Source organism: Osmia bicornis, unplaced genomic scaffold (assembly GCF_907164935.1).
Source record: "Osmia bicornis bicornis unplaced genomic scaffold, iOsmBic2.1, whole genome shotgun sequence".
Lineage (NCBI taxonomy): Eukaryota > Metazoa > Arthropoda > Insecta > Hymenoptera > Megachilidae > Osmia > Osmia bicornis.
The window spans coordinates 1,459,117-1,475,415 of record NW_025791458.1 but is presented as its reverse complement, the minus strand read 5'-3'; the positions used below and the strand labels follow the sequence as shown (position 1 = coordinate 1,475,415).

The window sequence follows — 16,299 nt, the reverse complement described above, 5'->3', positions numbered from 1 at the left end:
ACCTATGGCAATTGATTCCGTCCCGTTCCGAGGCTCGACCCAGGGCGAGCCAGGATTGGTCGTCGCCTCGTTCACTGCTAGGTTTGACCACGGTGAACGAGAAGACAGCCGCGTTAGGCACGCGGGCAGCAACTCCACCGCAGCGCAACATTTGAATAAAGACCGACGGCACGAATGGGCCATCCCTTCTTGTCTTCGACGACTCGGCGTATCCCGGGTACACAAGAACACCGCGTCTCTCTCGTTCGCGCTCGCCCACTGCGCCGCACCTTCACTCCGCGCCGTTAGTCCGTAAGACAGCGTAGCAACCGCTACGATCTGCGTTAGTCCGTAAGACCGCGTAGCGACAGCTACGACCCGCGCTAGTTTGTAAGACCGCGTAACTTCTGTGACGGGCCGGGTCCCGACCGTAGTTCATAAGCCAATGTACAATGAGTTGCATTGAACTTGGCTACAAATTCACTAACGCATTCACGCAGCGTTGGTGAGCCAATTTGTAGCCAACTTCACTGCGACAAGTTCAATGCAACTCAGTGTACATCTAGGCTTAAGTGCAACATGGCTCCATCGCCAGCTCACCGTTAGCTTCTTCTGTTGTAGCGAGCTCGGCAGCATATACCGCCACCACCAGCGACATCGGCACCAGGGGCCGCAGCCGGCGGCCCACCTCGACCGGCCTTATAGCCCCCTAGCTTCTTATATCTCAATATTCTGAATAAATATTTATATTTTCTTACTTAATCCGGACTCGTTATTTCACCGAACCTGTTCCCAAGCGAACCCTGACACGGGGAAACCGACCGCGGTGCGCAATGCCATGCGCACCGAACCGACCGACCCCGTTACAACGCCAACCTATAATCCCTGATACATTCATACGAGTCGCCTTCTCGGGGAACCGCTCTCCCTGTACGTCGGTGCAGTGACGTACCTATCTCTGGGTCGTTACAGGTGAGTAAATAACGATTCTGTTTTTTAGTCAAAAGTAATGGGCCGACAATATCCATTTGGACTTTTTCAAATGCTTGTTTTGGTGTATCTGTTATTCGCATTGGTTATATTATATCCGAAGATAAAACGTATCTCTATCAAATAGTCTTTGCTAGGATTCAAAACCCAGTAATTAACATCTCAGAGACTGACATACCAAGGAACCTAATACAGGAAACAAACGTTAACCCAAAGGAAATTCAAAACATGGGAAAAATGTTAAGTAAACTACAGGATATCTCAGATAAAATAATGCACCATCATAGGTTACGAACATGGAAAGAAAAGTTCGACGAGTATGTAGCATTAGGAGCGCTTCTATTGTATTTTTGGCGAAAATAGGATTTTTCAAAGCATTTGTTAACTACATCAAGCAACTGGTATATAACTGTTTTAGTATAATTTGTTCATATACAAAATATCATGATAGTTTTACCAGTATAAGTTAAAAGTAGGGTTATATAGAATATTTTGGCATAATCTCTGAAGTTGTTCACGTTGGACCATATCGTAGTTGCCCAAAATGGACTGGTCCAATTAAATTTGTATCTCTCCTAGGATTCATATGGCTAAAAGAGGACATTACGGACGTTGGTCCGAAAGTGATTTATTAAAGGCTGTTGCGGCTTATAGGAATGGCGCTGTTGGTTTGAATGAGTGTAGCCGTATTTTTAATGTACCTAAAGCAACTATTAAGAGACATGCTGATAAAAAAAACGCTATTGGAAATGAAATAAAAGCATTAGGTAAACAACCCGTATTTTCCGTACAGATGGAGAAAATTCTTTCAGAATATATTCTTCAACTTGAAGAATACTTTTTTGGTTTGACCATCCGAGAAATACAAAAACTAGCTTTTGATGTTGCTGAAAAATACTCATTGCCACATTCCTTTAATAAAGATAAGAAAATAGCAGGGAAAAAATGGTTTTACGCGTTTATGCGTCGAAATTCACAGCTGTCAGTACGAAAACCTGAAGGTACCTCAATGGCAAGAGCACGAGGTTTCAATAGAGAGAACGTAGATCATTTCTTTGATATCTTAGAAAAAACTGTATACGAGTTTAAATTCACTGCCAACACTATATTTAACGTCGATGAATCGGGGTTTTCGACGGTACAAAAATCTCTACAAAAGGTGGTTGCTCGTAAAGGTAAACGCCAAGTAGGGGCCATAACAAGTGGTGAGCGTGGCGTTCTTACAACTATGGTATGCGCGGTCAGTGCTGCTGGGTTTTATGTTCCACCTATGATAATTTTTAAAAGAAAAAAGTTCAATAATGATCTTAAAATTGGGGCACCCCCAGGAAGCATTGTTACTATTTCAGACACAGGTTACATAAATTCCCAATTGTTTGTTGAATGGCTGAATCATTTCAAAAATCATGTAAACTGCAATGAAAATAAGAAAGTCCTTTTACTACTTGACGGACACACGACACATAGCAAAAACTTAGACGCTTGTATCTTTGCTCGAGATAATGGAATAGTATTATTGCAGTTGCCTGGGCATACTACCCATCGTTTGCAACCCTTATATGTTGCTTTTTTTGGTTCACTACAGAAATATTTTACCCAAGCGCAAGAAACATTTCTTCGTCAATATAAAGGTGATAAAATATCTCAAACTCAAATTTCTAAATTACTAAATGAAGCATATGGCAGAGCGGCAACTGTGGCAATAGCTGAGAGTGGCTTTCGTGCCTCTGGTATTTGGCCTGTTAACAGACATATTTTCCTAGATCACCACTTTGCCCCATCTGATATTTTACAACAACAACATTCAACAAATACGGCAATACCACCGTTATTCAATAACAGTGGAAGCAGTGTCAATGCGAATAAGACATCGAGGATGTTGGACACGCATTGATGATGAGCTGTTATCGAAGACAATACAGTTCTCGATGTATGTTTTAATATCTCTGTTATTGAATGCTAAACAAGTTGCATTCAAAAGTGCAGGTAAGTAATCTATGATTACTTGTTTCGGAATCGATCCTTCGGAACGCAACCACTCTCGCATCCAATACGTTAATGTGTTGGTATCGTGCTTTTCGGAAATCAACTGAAATAAAGGCAAAATCTTCTGGCGATAACCACAAACGGCCTGGTAAAGATAAACGACTCGTTTCGAACCGTCAGGTTTTGGAATCTGTTTTACTAGTCCGCCAGTTGCATCGATACTAATACTACCAATATTATCTTCGTTCTAAAATTTTTTATACAGAAATAGCTGTGTGGGACTCCAATACATCATATAAAAATGATCCAGCCCAATCTCATAAATACAGCCATTAAATTCTTCACCATACTTCATGTCCCACAGTGAAGTAAGAGCCGCTTTAACTTTAAACAATCCCAACTCTTTATCTTGAGTTTCCTGTTTTATTTTACGCGCAACATCTTCCGATGGTAGGTTGGCCGGTGCAACATCTCCAAAATCCATTAATTTATTAGCTTCATTCCGTCGCCAAGCGTAAGTAGATGTACCTTGTAATTTTTTTCCAATGCGCATTCGTCTATCACCACGAACTTGCCGCTTCTTTTCATGTACGATCATGCGAGAATCGAAGGTGGAAATATATAAAATCGGACTATCTTCAGTCGGTTCGGTTTTACAATATATATGAATTTCGGAATTGCATTCCGAGCAACTACCTTTAATTGACAAGAATATCTCGCCAGGATTTCGATTTATTTTTGCATTTTTAAACGCGAAGGGACAGGGCAATTTCAGATGACTCCATAAAATGTCGTATACCGCGTCCGACCAACCAATGACGAGTATGTCGTGTCACGTCCTGTGACGCATTCTTTAAAATTTCTATTTCGCCACCCAAACTCTTTAAGCCGCTATTTCGCGACCTAAATTCTTTAAACTTATATTTCGCCATACAGATTCTTTAAACTTACATTTCGCGATACAAATTCTTTGAACTTCTATTGCACCATCCAAATTCATCGCTCCGCAAAAATTCTGAGTGAGCAACTCAGCCGGGATGTCGTACGGCAAGAACGCTGACGATCCGGACGAGGTGGTTCACCCGAATTGGCAAATCAAAAGTCGACCTCATTAATCAATATATAATAACGAGACCAAACCGCCCGCGTTCAGACAAAAATTATACTACAGAAACAGTGCAGACAAAAAAAATTATACTTCAGACCAATTATAGTACAGAACCCGTATCAGATCAATTATAGTGCAGACTCAAAAGTCATCGTGACCCGATCACTTCCGTGAAACTCGTTCAGAATCGGCCAGTTCGTCAACGCGAATCCGGATTTAATTCTAACACGCGTACAAAATCCGCAAAATACGACTCTGCTACGGGACCCAGAGACCCGACAGAGCAACTCGTCAATTGTAAAACACGCGCAAGTTAAGAACTGTACGAAATACCAATAAACATTTGTTGTGCTCGGAAGTGTGTGAACTTCAATTAAACGTCTACCCTACTGTCTACATCCACCAGGACGACTTATTTCTACAGGTATCCTCGCCCAGCGAAAGGTAAGTAAGAACCTCTACCTAGCTAGCAACGTAGATACAAATCATACAAAAGTACGCGGAGAACTCAGTGAGAGGGAGAACTTCGCGACATTACAGTCGTATTCGCGATCTTTGTATTTTGCGATATTTAATTTCAGACTGTCCCATTCGCTTTTCGACAATGTGATTGATGTTCGCAGAGGTGGTAATACGCAATTTGTTTTACCCATCGACCAATTTGGATCGTCTTTCAAATTGTCTGATACCGTTGTATCGAAACTGTCGTCTTTGGCATATTCTAATGTTTCGATTTTATGTATTTGATCAAAAGCATTACTTCTATTTTTCGACAAATAAAGGTAGATATAATCCTTTGTCATTGTACCTTTTAATGCATTAACCGCTTTTGTCCAAACGTCATTATCCCATGACAAAAGTTTACCTTCATTATCAATAAACCAAAGCTCTTTTAGAGCATCATAAATTTCATTGGGCGATTTCGTCGGCAATCTAGGCATTTTTATATTCTTGTTGAAACTGATTGAAATGAAACCCCTTTGTTTCTATTCGCTGAAAGCAGAATTTTTCGATTCGCTCAAAGCAGAATCTTTCGATTCGCTCAAAGCAGAATTTTTTGATTCGCTCAAAGCAGAATGTTTCGATTCGCTCAAAGCTGAATGTTTCGATTCGCTCAAAGCTGAATTTTTGATTCGCTCAAAGCTGAATTTCTTTTTCTTATTTGTATACAACAGGAATTTGTATACAAAAAGAAATAAATAAATAAAATTGGAATTATGAAATTACTTGTACGTATTATGCACTCTTCAACGGAATATACTGATATTCGATTGAAGAGAGCGTCGCAAAGTATGAATTCCAACTGACTGCTGTTCGCTATCCGTAACTTGGCCGTCGAAAAAAATGTGCGTCTCATTGGTCGTGCCCCGCCTTTCCTCACACGTCTTATTGGTCGAAGGAGTTACATCTACTGACTAGGCTCGTGTAAGATAAAGTGATCGGCGTTGTGTGCGAAGGATCCCTCCTTTTCTCTGCGCCGGCCGAAAAAATGGTGTGACATTGCCCTACCACCAATTTTCTCGAGCCCAATCATTCACTTGATCAATTGAAATAGATTAATAACAAAACTAATCCGATTAACGTCGTGTTTTGGGTTATTTTAATCAAAAAAATATCACAAATGTGTTGATAAAAGTTTCATAGCAAATAATTATTGAAAAAAAAAAAAATGTTTAACACTTTACAGACCGCTCACATAACATGTATTACACTGTACAACAAATTTTGACATTCTTTTCATTTCGTAACTGCCACTATAAAATTGTTATAGATTTTTGCAAGCTGGATACGAATCTGAAATCCGTTTCTCTCTAGGTCGTAGTTTTTGAGAAACGGATTTCAGATTGGTATCTAGCTTGCAAAAATCTATAACAATTTCATAGTGGCGGTTACGAAATCATTTGGCTGTTGCACAGTGTTATTGGCTGTGTGATGATTTCTGTAAACGTTATAGAAGGATAACATAATATACATATATAATTGGCACGTGTCAGGGTCAATGCATTTGGGGCTTTGACCTGCTTTTCAAGGGTATCGAAGGTGTCGATGTCGGAACCCTATGTCTGTCATCGGACTCGGATCCAGCGGTAAGTGACACGCGACGCGGTCCATGCGACCGTGCATATAACATTCATTAAATTTTTCAGGATGGATTTGCTGCACTGGTTTACACGATTTAGCAACATATGACATGTACATTACGTCGCATGTTGTATGTTGCGTATTAAATGCATCTTTGGTGTACGGGCTGCCTTATATGTAGCCGAGGTGTCAATTCTATGTTGTTTATTCTATTATTATTGTTTATTTCTTCTATTATCATTCTCTTATTATTGTTAGCTTGTAAATTACTTTAATTTTCAATAGGAAGATCAAATAGGATTTCAAATAGGAAGAAACTGTCCGGGTTTATGGAAATCACGGGGTTTTCCTAATATCACAAAACACGTATTTTGCAGTCAATACTTCCGCAGCATACAAATATTCTGAACTGAACCGTGGTAACAATAAGTTTATGAAGCCATCGACCAGTTTACTACTTTCCTAGAAATATTTTCGTGTTGATTGTCTACTTCTATTGCCTCAGGATTAGTATGTTTCATTTTGGGGTTCTTTATTCTCAATATGTTTTGTCAGAGTCAAAACGCTTACTCAGTTAATTGCCCGCCACGGTCAGTTTGCAACCACCTGGAATTTCCTCGACGTCACAGGGGTAGTATCGGTACCTGAGACTACCGTTAGGCCGCGTTCAGACTATGCAATAAACTTATACAACTTTTCATGCAACCGAGGGTCCGAATTTCTGTGTTTGTGGCCGTGCCTGTACCACGTATGCCGTCCGAAAAAGGAAATGGCTTTCTCTTGTAGAAATACCAACTTCCGCATTTTTTATCACATCTTTGCGGAAGCGATGTCAATCGATTCCTTATGTTTTTCTGATCAAAATGATACCAAACGCGACATAAGTTGGACAATAATGAACCAAATTACGTGAAAAATCTCAATGCATAATTAAAAGCCAGTTTCGTTAAAAGTAGTCCGGTTTACGTGATATGAGGTATCATTTTAATCGGGAGAACACCAGCAATCCATTAGTACCACTTTCATACCGATGCGGTGAAAAATAAAGAATTTCATGTTTTGAAAAATTGATGCGGTCGGTCGATTCGACCTTAGTCGAAGGCGGTGACTTTCATACCACCACCGGCAAATATGTTTGGTAACTTCGCTACGATGCATCGTACAAAGATGGTCCGATTCTTCGTCGTTTTTACGACGTAAATCGGATCATATTTACGTTATCTAATAAATACATAATGAATCACGTACAGTAACTCATAATGTAAACCATAATGAATTATGTACAGTAAATATGGTTCAAATTATATCGTGTTTGGACACATTTTCATCAGAAGAATGTCAGGTATCCATTAGTGCTACAATTATAAAGATAAGACGAAAATGACTGAAAATAAAATTTTCTTTACTACGTGTTTACTTCGTCCAGTCGCGGTATCTATTTCATGTGCGTCTGTCTTCTTTCTTTACATAGAATTAATTTTTTGTCTTTGTCTACTGAAATCAGCTTTAATCAAGCTAAGGAGAGAACACATTTCATCAATTTTAGGCGAAAAATTCAGGTCAATTAAAGAAGAAAAAAAAAATATCGATAGCGACACTAGAACCAGCAACCTACCGATTACCATTATTTCACGTTACGCCGTCCACCATTTCGAGCGTTCTTCATTTTTTAACGCAAACTGTTTATAACGGAGTATAGCGATTATTATGCAATTTTAATGCAATTTTCTTGGAAAATCTTGAGAAGCGCACGCTACTGCTTTGCCAAATTAAAGGGTATAGCCGGGTAAGGTAGGCAAAATGGACCTTCAACCAAATTCAATTCAGAATGCGTCATTCGATAGCATATGAAAAGAAAATACTGTACACCAATTTTCATCCCCCTGGGGGGTTAACCAGGGGGGCAGTAATGGGGGCAATGATTTTTTCATTGCAAATCGTAATTGTAAAAAATGAAAAACCGAACAAAGAATCTGAAGAAAGGCGATTTGTTACTGAAAATGTAAGAGCACTACTTTTATATTACTGTGGTAATAACATATTAGCATAATTATTACTCTTGAATTTTTTCAGATTTTTTGATGTGGTGCAACGTAGTTAAAAAAATGAAAAAACAATTATTTAGAATGAAAAAGTAACTTTTACTTCGAATTTTTATTTGCTGTTTTTGTAGAATATGTATTAAGTACATATTGAATCAATTTAAAAGTTGTAACGTGGTGACACCCGTGCCCCCCCGTTACAATCGCTGCGCTTTCCCCCACCCATGCGCCCACCTAATAATAACCTCTAACCCTTCCCTCACCTTACCCCTTTCCCCCCGCCCGCCGGTGTCGGACCGATGGAGGCGACGGACAGGTCATCAAGGATCACCCTCACCAGGAGCTTCGAGGCCGGCGACAGGCCCACCCCTCCAACAAACGGAGCAACATGGGACTCCCAAGGAATTCCAGAAACTAAGATGACGCGGCCCAGATTGACGCAAACGTCCACCCGGAGCCATCTGTCGCCGAGCCCGAAGACCCCAGCCCACCCGTCACCGAAGGAAGTCCGTCAGCCCCATCGACCCCGATCACCGGTGTATCGAGTATCGATAATCGATCAGTCCCGTGACGAAAAAGGCTCCCTTCCAAAACCCCATCCCCTCCCCAGAATGGCACGCGACGGTCTCGTCGTCGCAGCGGCGACGACGAGCCGGCAATTAGCAGATAGCGACCATAAAGAGCGTATAGAAAAGTATTGAGATAGAACAAAGCGATTTGAGAGTGTAGAGTGTTGTGAGAGTTTGAGTGAGGCGTGTGGGTAAGCCCTCTGACTACCATTTTTCGAGTACATTGTTTGAGTTTGGCAGCGAACCCCTTCTCGTTTCGGACCCCCTGTTATTATTCAAGTTACGCGTAACGTAGAGACCTCTGCGAGAACCCATCCTGACCCTGTACCTTCCCGCCCCCAGTTATCTCCTCCTTGCTCACTCCCCCGCGAAATTGTACGGACGCAAGTGCTCGCGAACCCTCCAGTGTAGACGCCCCATACCCCTTTCCTTTTGGTTTGCTCTCGGTTGCCACAATCAGTGGCTGGCGCCCAACGAAATTTTGTACTCTGCGGCATTCCCCTTTTTTGTATAGAGTGAACCCCCGAAAGGGTCACAAAGTACTTAATACATATTCTAAAAAAACAAGAAATAAAAATGCGAAGTAGAAATTACTTTTTCATGCGAAATAATTGGTTTCTAATTTTTTTAACTACGTTGTACCACAACACAAAATCTGAAAAAATTCAAGAGTAATAATTATATTAATATGTTATTCCCACAGTAATATAAAAGTAGTGCTCTTACATTTTCAGTAACAAATCGCGTTTCTTCAGATTGTTTGTTCGGTTTTTCATCTTTTCCAAATACGATTTGCAATGAAAAAGTCTGAAAAAATTCCCTAAACTGCGCTACCGTGTTTGTAGTGTATCAGAATTTTTTCAGAATTTTTGGATGTTATGAAATAGGGGCAATGGGGCATGATCTGGCATCTATTTTGCTCCCCATCACTGCCCCCCTGGTTAAAATAGGGGGTTGAAAATTGATGTACAGTATTTTCTTTTGATATGCTATCGAATGACGCATTCTGAATTTAATTTGGTTCAAGGGCCATTTTGCCTACCTTACCCGGCTATACCCTTTGGAGAGGTCATTTTCAAAGACTGCAAGTTTCCAGAAAATCCGTTTTCCGTTGATTGCGCTGAGCTCGCTGAGTGGTGGGGGGGAAAGTGGGCCTGGGTAGTGGAAATTCAACAGATCAGCTTTTAGGGAAATTCAGAAGACCATTCCTGCGTCAGTAGTCGCAGAAGAAAATACTTTAAACTTGTGAAGTGTTCCAAAACAATTTTACCGTAAGTGAAAATTTTATTTTATCAGAAATATGTGTACTTATGTTAACCACTCACCCTCGATTTTTTTTAAAACATATTGTAGTATTCTTACGTTTGTTTTATACGCTGATTACGAATATCATAGTGAAAAGTTGGGGACTATTTGGGCATCGTAAGGCAGCCAGCAACGCTTTTGAGAAATAATAACTAATTCTTTCAACAACATCATTATTTGCTAATTCTTATGGCGGCGACGCGTTACAAAATTAAACGTACAGTGAATCCAACAAGTGTGCGCACACAGTTTACACGTTCACTGCCGAGGGGGTTACCAGTGACCGGCATCGCAAATTACAGGCACTCCAATAAGTAAAAGAAAAAGATAGAAAAATATTATTTTCAATAGTATTGTTATTATACTAATAATTTAAAGTATAAAATTAAAAGCTTGACATTTGAAATTTGAAAATTAATTATTCATATTCTTAATAATTACAACTTCGTACCAAATGCCCATTTTCACTGCGGCAGTCAACGTGTTAAAACAGAATACCTAATTTACAGTTGGACTAAATAACTTGACGTTTTTCGAGAAGCTGTATGTGCTTATGTCGTTTTAAAAAATTAAAATTTGTTGAAATCGTGAAAGAAAATAGTGAAGGGTAATATTTCAACTTTTTTATGTGAACCTGTAATGAAAATTTAAAATATGTCTTTCGTTTGTTGCAATTTTCGGGAATTTTAATTATTTCTAACTTCTAACTGCATTTACCGATCTCGATGAAATTTTCAGCACATACATAACTTATTACAATCTACGAAAGACATATTTTAAATTTTCATTATAGGGTCACATAAAAAAATTGAAATATTACCCTTCACTATATTTTTCTTTCACGATTTCAACAAATTGTAATTTTTTAAAACGACAAAAGCACATATTTCAGTAAATTAATTTTTATAGCTTCTCAAAAACCCTCAAGTCATTTGGTCCAATTGGAAATGAGGTATTCTCTTTTAAATGGTGTACGCAAACGTTTTGGAGCCACTTCATGTTTAATTTGATGACCAAACCAACAACCGTAAGTATAATGTCAACTTTAATTGAAAATGAATATACTGCATGATTCAAAAATATGGATGTAAGGTATATATTTCCCCTTTTTCTTTCAGAACAAACAATCATGAACATGATGCTGCAACTGCAGCAGCAGCTGCCGGAGCAGCGGGAGCGAGAGCGCCAAGAACAAGAGAGGCAGCAGCAGGTCCTGCACCACCAGATTGCGGGGCTGCACCAGCAGCTGCAACAAAGGGTGGAACCTTCGCCAACAACCTCATCCAGCAATAACGGAAAGGAGCAGGAGGAGGAGGAAAAGGCGCCACGTAGTAAGTATCAGAGTTCCCATCAAACAAATAATTAACCAATTTGCGTCATAAATAAAACTTTAATTCTAAAATACATAACTGTTCAAATTTTACATTACAGAAAGAGGAACAGCCGCAGGCACCAGAAGGAAGCCCTACCGCGGGAGATTCCCGAGGGGAGGAGGAAGAGGCGGCAGAGGCGGCAGGGGGGGCCCACCGAACAAATACTACATTTCATTTGCTTAATAAATAATTCTTTTAAAAACAATGATTGTTAGTATGTATTATAATTTTATTTAGTTATGTAAGTTACCTTTTCATATATACAGTGGACCGCAAAAGTATTCGTCCAACTTTTAAAACACAATACCTCCCTTAAAACTGGACCAAATAACTTAAGGATTCTCGAGAAGCTACAAAAATTTATTCACTAAGATATATGCCTTTGTCGTTTTAAAAAATTAAAATTTGCTGAAATCGGGAAAGAAATAATAAAAGACAATTTATTAATTTTTTTATTTCAACCTGTAACGAAAATTTAAAATATGACATTTGTAAATTTAAATGTTATGTGTATCCTGAAAAATTCATCGAGATCGGTCACCGCATTTAAAAGTTATAAGTAATTGAAGTCTCCGAAAATTGCGACTTTTCAGCTAACAAGGGGAGGCCGGGACATATAGGTGTAGGTGTAGTACACCAACATATGTTTCAATGTTGGGTCCAACACTCAATCGTTTTCGAAATAAATATTTATAAAAAAAGGTATAGACGCATTGAAGTACAAGTACTTTAAGTTTTGTTACCGTAATAGAAAGTAGAGGCGCTGGTAACGGGCCTGACTCGTAATCGGCCCTCGTCCGGCACTCGTCCCGGATACCGGTACCCTCAAGAAGGATTGATACAAAATCAAGGAAAGAGACCATAGTGTTGTTCATATACACGTGTTTGAGTTATATAAAACATTAAAATAATACAGTGTTATTAAAAAGACAATAATTTCTGTTAAGAGCAATAAATTAAAGATAAAGGACAAACATAACCTCAACACCCACGTGGTGTCGTCAAATCACGACACTCCAAACAAAATACTTGAGTGTCATAACAGTATAGCTCTAGAGGATAATGATAATGCTACATTCAATTCTGTTATAGCTGTTACACGTAAACGTAAATGGTCAAGTACAGAAGAAATGGCTGGAAGCAAAAAGGCTATTAGAACACCAGTGGAAACGTCCAATAGGTTTGCTGTATTGGAAGACATGGAAGCAGAAGAAACAGGTAGTGGAAGTCAAAATACCACTAGTGCATCAAGTAATAGAAATAACATAAAAAAGTTTCCCCCATTGATAATGCACGGTAATGTTCAGGATCATAAGAAATTCATATCATTAATTAAAGCCATTGTGAAAGAAAAGTTTCATATTAAATATAGTGAAGGCAGTGTCAGTGTTCATCTCCAGACACTGCTAGATTATGAAAATTTAAAAAGCATATGGAAGGAAAGGGGAATAAATTTCCATACCTATACAAGGAAGGACGAGAAGAAAAGGGTCTACGTGCTAAATGGTTTACATAATGAAGTAACAACAGAAGACGTACAAGATGAGCTCAAAGAAGCAGGCATCAACATAATGAATGTAAACAGAATGAGGGGAACAGCAAGACCATTATATATGGTTACAGTCCCACCTTCAATAAATTTAAAAGCGCTACAAACCAAAATAAAATATTTATGCTACACTAAAGTGACATGGAGTAATTATATAACTAAGCAAAAACTAACGCAATGTCACAGATGCCAAGAGTGGGGACATTCTGCAACAAACTGTTATGCTGAACCAGCCTGCCTGAAATGCGCTGGTAAACACCACACCAAGGACTGCACAAAGCCCAGAACTGAACCAGCCAAATGTGTAAACTGCGGGGAAGGACATCCAGCAAATGCGACCACTTGTGTAGCGTATATTTATAAACTCTCTTGGTTAGAAAACTCAAAAACAAATAAAGAAGGGAAATCAGATGCACTAAACAATCATAATAAAGCTAAAACCTTTGAAACAAATGCAAAAAACATGGATCAATTTCCAGAACTCACATCAACAAGGCAGCACAAAGTTTCTACAACACAACATTCAACGACTGTAGACACAAGTAATGCATGGTTTAATAAACCAACAAAAACAGTACAGGACCAGACAAGGCGGGAGACCAATGTTGAAGAAATCACACAGTTAGTACAGCTCACAACAGAAATAAAAAAGTTAAATGAATTCATAAACATACCAAAAATGCTGGAATCAGTTAAACAATTAAATGTACAATTGGCAACATGCAACAATAATATTGAAAAGTTTCAATATTTTGTACAATTTTGTCAAAAAATTGAATAACGATGGACGATCTAAAAACCTGTACCTGGAATGCTAATGGAATAAGAAATGTGGCAATAAAAAGATGCAGGCATAACTCGGCTGGAGGTGTGGCAATGCTTTGTGGTGACCGGCGCACCACATACGCCGCTGTCTTTTCATTTTCCTTTTCCTTTTTATTTTTCTTTTCCTTTCTTCGTGCACGTCGGGCCTGGTCAAGTACGCATTTGGTAACCAGACCCGAGCGAGTCAAAATTTCTATTATCTCCTTTCATGTTTGTTTCAGGGCCTCGCCCGGGCCTGGGTAGTGTCAGCTCTCAGGTTCGGGCGAGCCGTTTCACCACGACATATTTATGATTTCTTTCTGCTGCCCTTATCGACACTTCACTATAATATTTAGACCTTTTTCTCTTTCTCTATTTTCGCTCTTTCTCTATTTTCTCTCTTTCTCCATCCTCTCTTTCCCTTCCTTCTCTGAATGCTTTTTAACGGAGAGGATGGCCGAGCGCAAGGAGAGTCTTAGAAAAACGTTGACAGAGTCAGCACGGAAATAAACCTAGAATACCGAACGGAGTTGATGGAGTCGATTTCATTCACTACCTTTCCCACAGCTTATTAGACAAATCATACCTCACAAGATTATTACCCCAAATTTGGGAACGTCAATAGAGTATATCGGAGTCACCCTCGAAAATAATATCACGATTATAGCAGTATACGATAATCCAAGGAATATATTTACAGAGAGAGATATAAACAGACTGATGAGAACAGGAAACAAAGTGCTAATTGTTGGAGATCTAAATGCAAGACACAAGGCATGGAGGTGTCATATTAATAATAAAAATGGACGAGTATTATATAAATACCTGCAAGATAACAACTGTTCTATATTATACACAGATGAACCAACACACTATCCACCTAATAACATGACACCCACAACAATAGATATTGTAATAAACAAAAATGTACTCTCAGTTTCGCAACCTGCAGCTCTAAATGAGTTAAACTCTGATCATAGACCGATTACTTTCACAATAGGGAACGCACTAAGAAAACTACCACCAAAAACAGTTTACACATACAAACATGCAGACTGGCCAGAGTTTAGAAATGTACTGGATCAAAACATAACAATCAATAACAAAATAGATACAAATGATGAACTGGAAAAAGCTGTACACGATCTTACAGATAAAATACAGATTGCCATGAAGAAGACCATCAAAAGGAAGAAGATAAATCTAATCAAAGACGAACTACCGCAATTAATTGCAATTAATTTGCAAAAATTGTGCTAATTAGAGTAATTTTTGTTATATGCGTTGTTTTGTTTTATTATACCAACAAAAGATTGTAATTTTTCATTAAATAAACTTATGTTCTTGTAATATGCGTTGTTTTGTTTTATTATGCCAACAAAAAATTGTAATTGTTCATTAAATAAACTTATGTTCTTGTAATATGTGTTGTTTTGTTTTATTATACCAACAACAATTGTAATTAAACAAAGATATTTAGATATGGTCAAATTGACCCACTAACAGTAACTATGTAACTATTTAAAATAGGGTCACAGTGGTTACGGGTTAAGATTAGTTACTATAGTTTAGATAAAATAGTTAGTGTACTTAGTTAGTGTAAATAAGTATTGTTATTAGTTAAAATGTCTCCGTAAGAGATCGTGAACGCATCTGCGGAGAATCGTATCTGAGCGTACGAGCCATACCGTATGCTCCTCCAGGGGCAGTTAAGTGTTTGGACCTATGGCGCGGCAATTTTAACGCCCGATCAAGCATGGATCGCTTTTCTTGCGAGGGGAATCATTCCAGATGAGCGAAAGTGCTCCTGTGACCGAAAGATGAAGGCAGAAAGGAGGGAGGATCGTACTGGTGAAAATGGTATTGGGTTCAGGTGGGCGTGTACTAGGGTGTGCCGGATTAAGTCTCGTAAACAGCACACTCTTTTTCATAATGCGTACATTTCCCCCTTGGCAGTAGCGCGTCTTCTTTTTCATTTTTTCGTAAAAGATCGTCTAACGTACGCATCCTCCTCCACTGGCCTCACGGAGAAAAATTGCGTTGATTGGTTTAATTTCTTTCAAGAGGTCATGGATGACGCCCAAGACTATGATTATCGTCCAATCGGTGGAAATCAAGACGTCGTTGAGGCAGGGTACTCCGCATTAATCGCGAGGAGGTATGGGTTTTTGGTGCTTTCAGTCGCTTAACAGGTGATATGTGGGTCGAAAAGATCCAAGACAAGGGGCGAAGTACTCTGGATCCAATTATTGCAACACGAGTGCAAGCTCAATCATGTATCATTTCTAATGAGCACCGGTCCTATCGCGGTTGTGACAGGCGCCTTAACATGAAAGGACACTCTACCGTTAATCATCGTCATAGATTTGTTGAGGGAACGGTGCAAGTTAGAGGGATTCATGAAAGTCTTGGACGGGAGGTCACAGACGCCACCTTAGTCCGGGAAATAGCTGTTCACACAAATTCTATTGAACGGCAGTGGCGGGAATTAAAGAAACACGTCCGAACCTGC

At 39.1% G+C, this 16,299-nt stretch overlaps 2 protein-coding genes across 5 annotated transcripts in view; one reads left to right on the top strand and one right to left on the bottom strand.

The window, feature by feature from the left end:
• LOC114882122 overlaps positions 1–16,299 on the bottom strand; it is a 340,169-nt gene that overhangs the window by 234,441 nt on the left and 89,429 nt on the right. The gene's annotated exons all lie outside the window — the stretch shown is intronic.
• LOC123989251 lies at positions 12,648–13,339 on the top strand. The gene is made up of 2 exons (XM_046289972.1): positions 12,648–12,994; positions 13,170–13,339. The coding sequence occupies exons 1-2, from the start codon at positions 12,724–12,726 to the stop codon at positions 13,223–13,225; spliced, it is 327 nt and encodes a 108-aa protein (XP_046145928.1). The 5' UTR covers positions 12,648–12,723; the 3' UTR covers positions 13,226–13,339.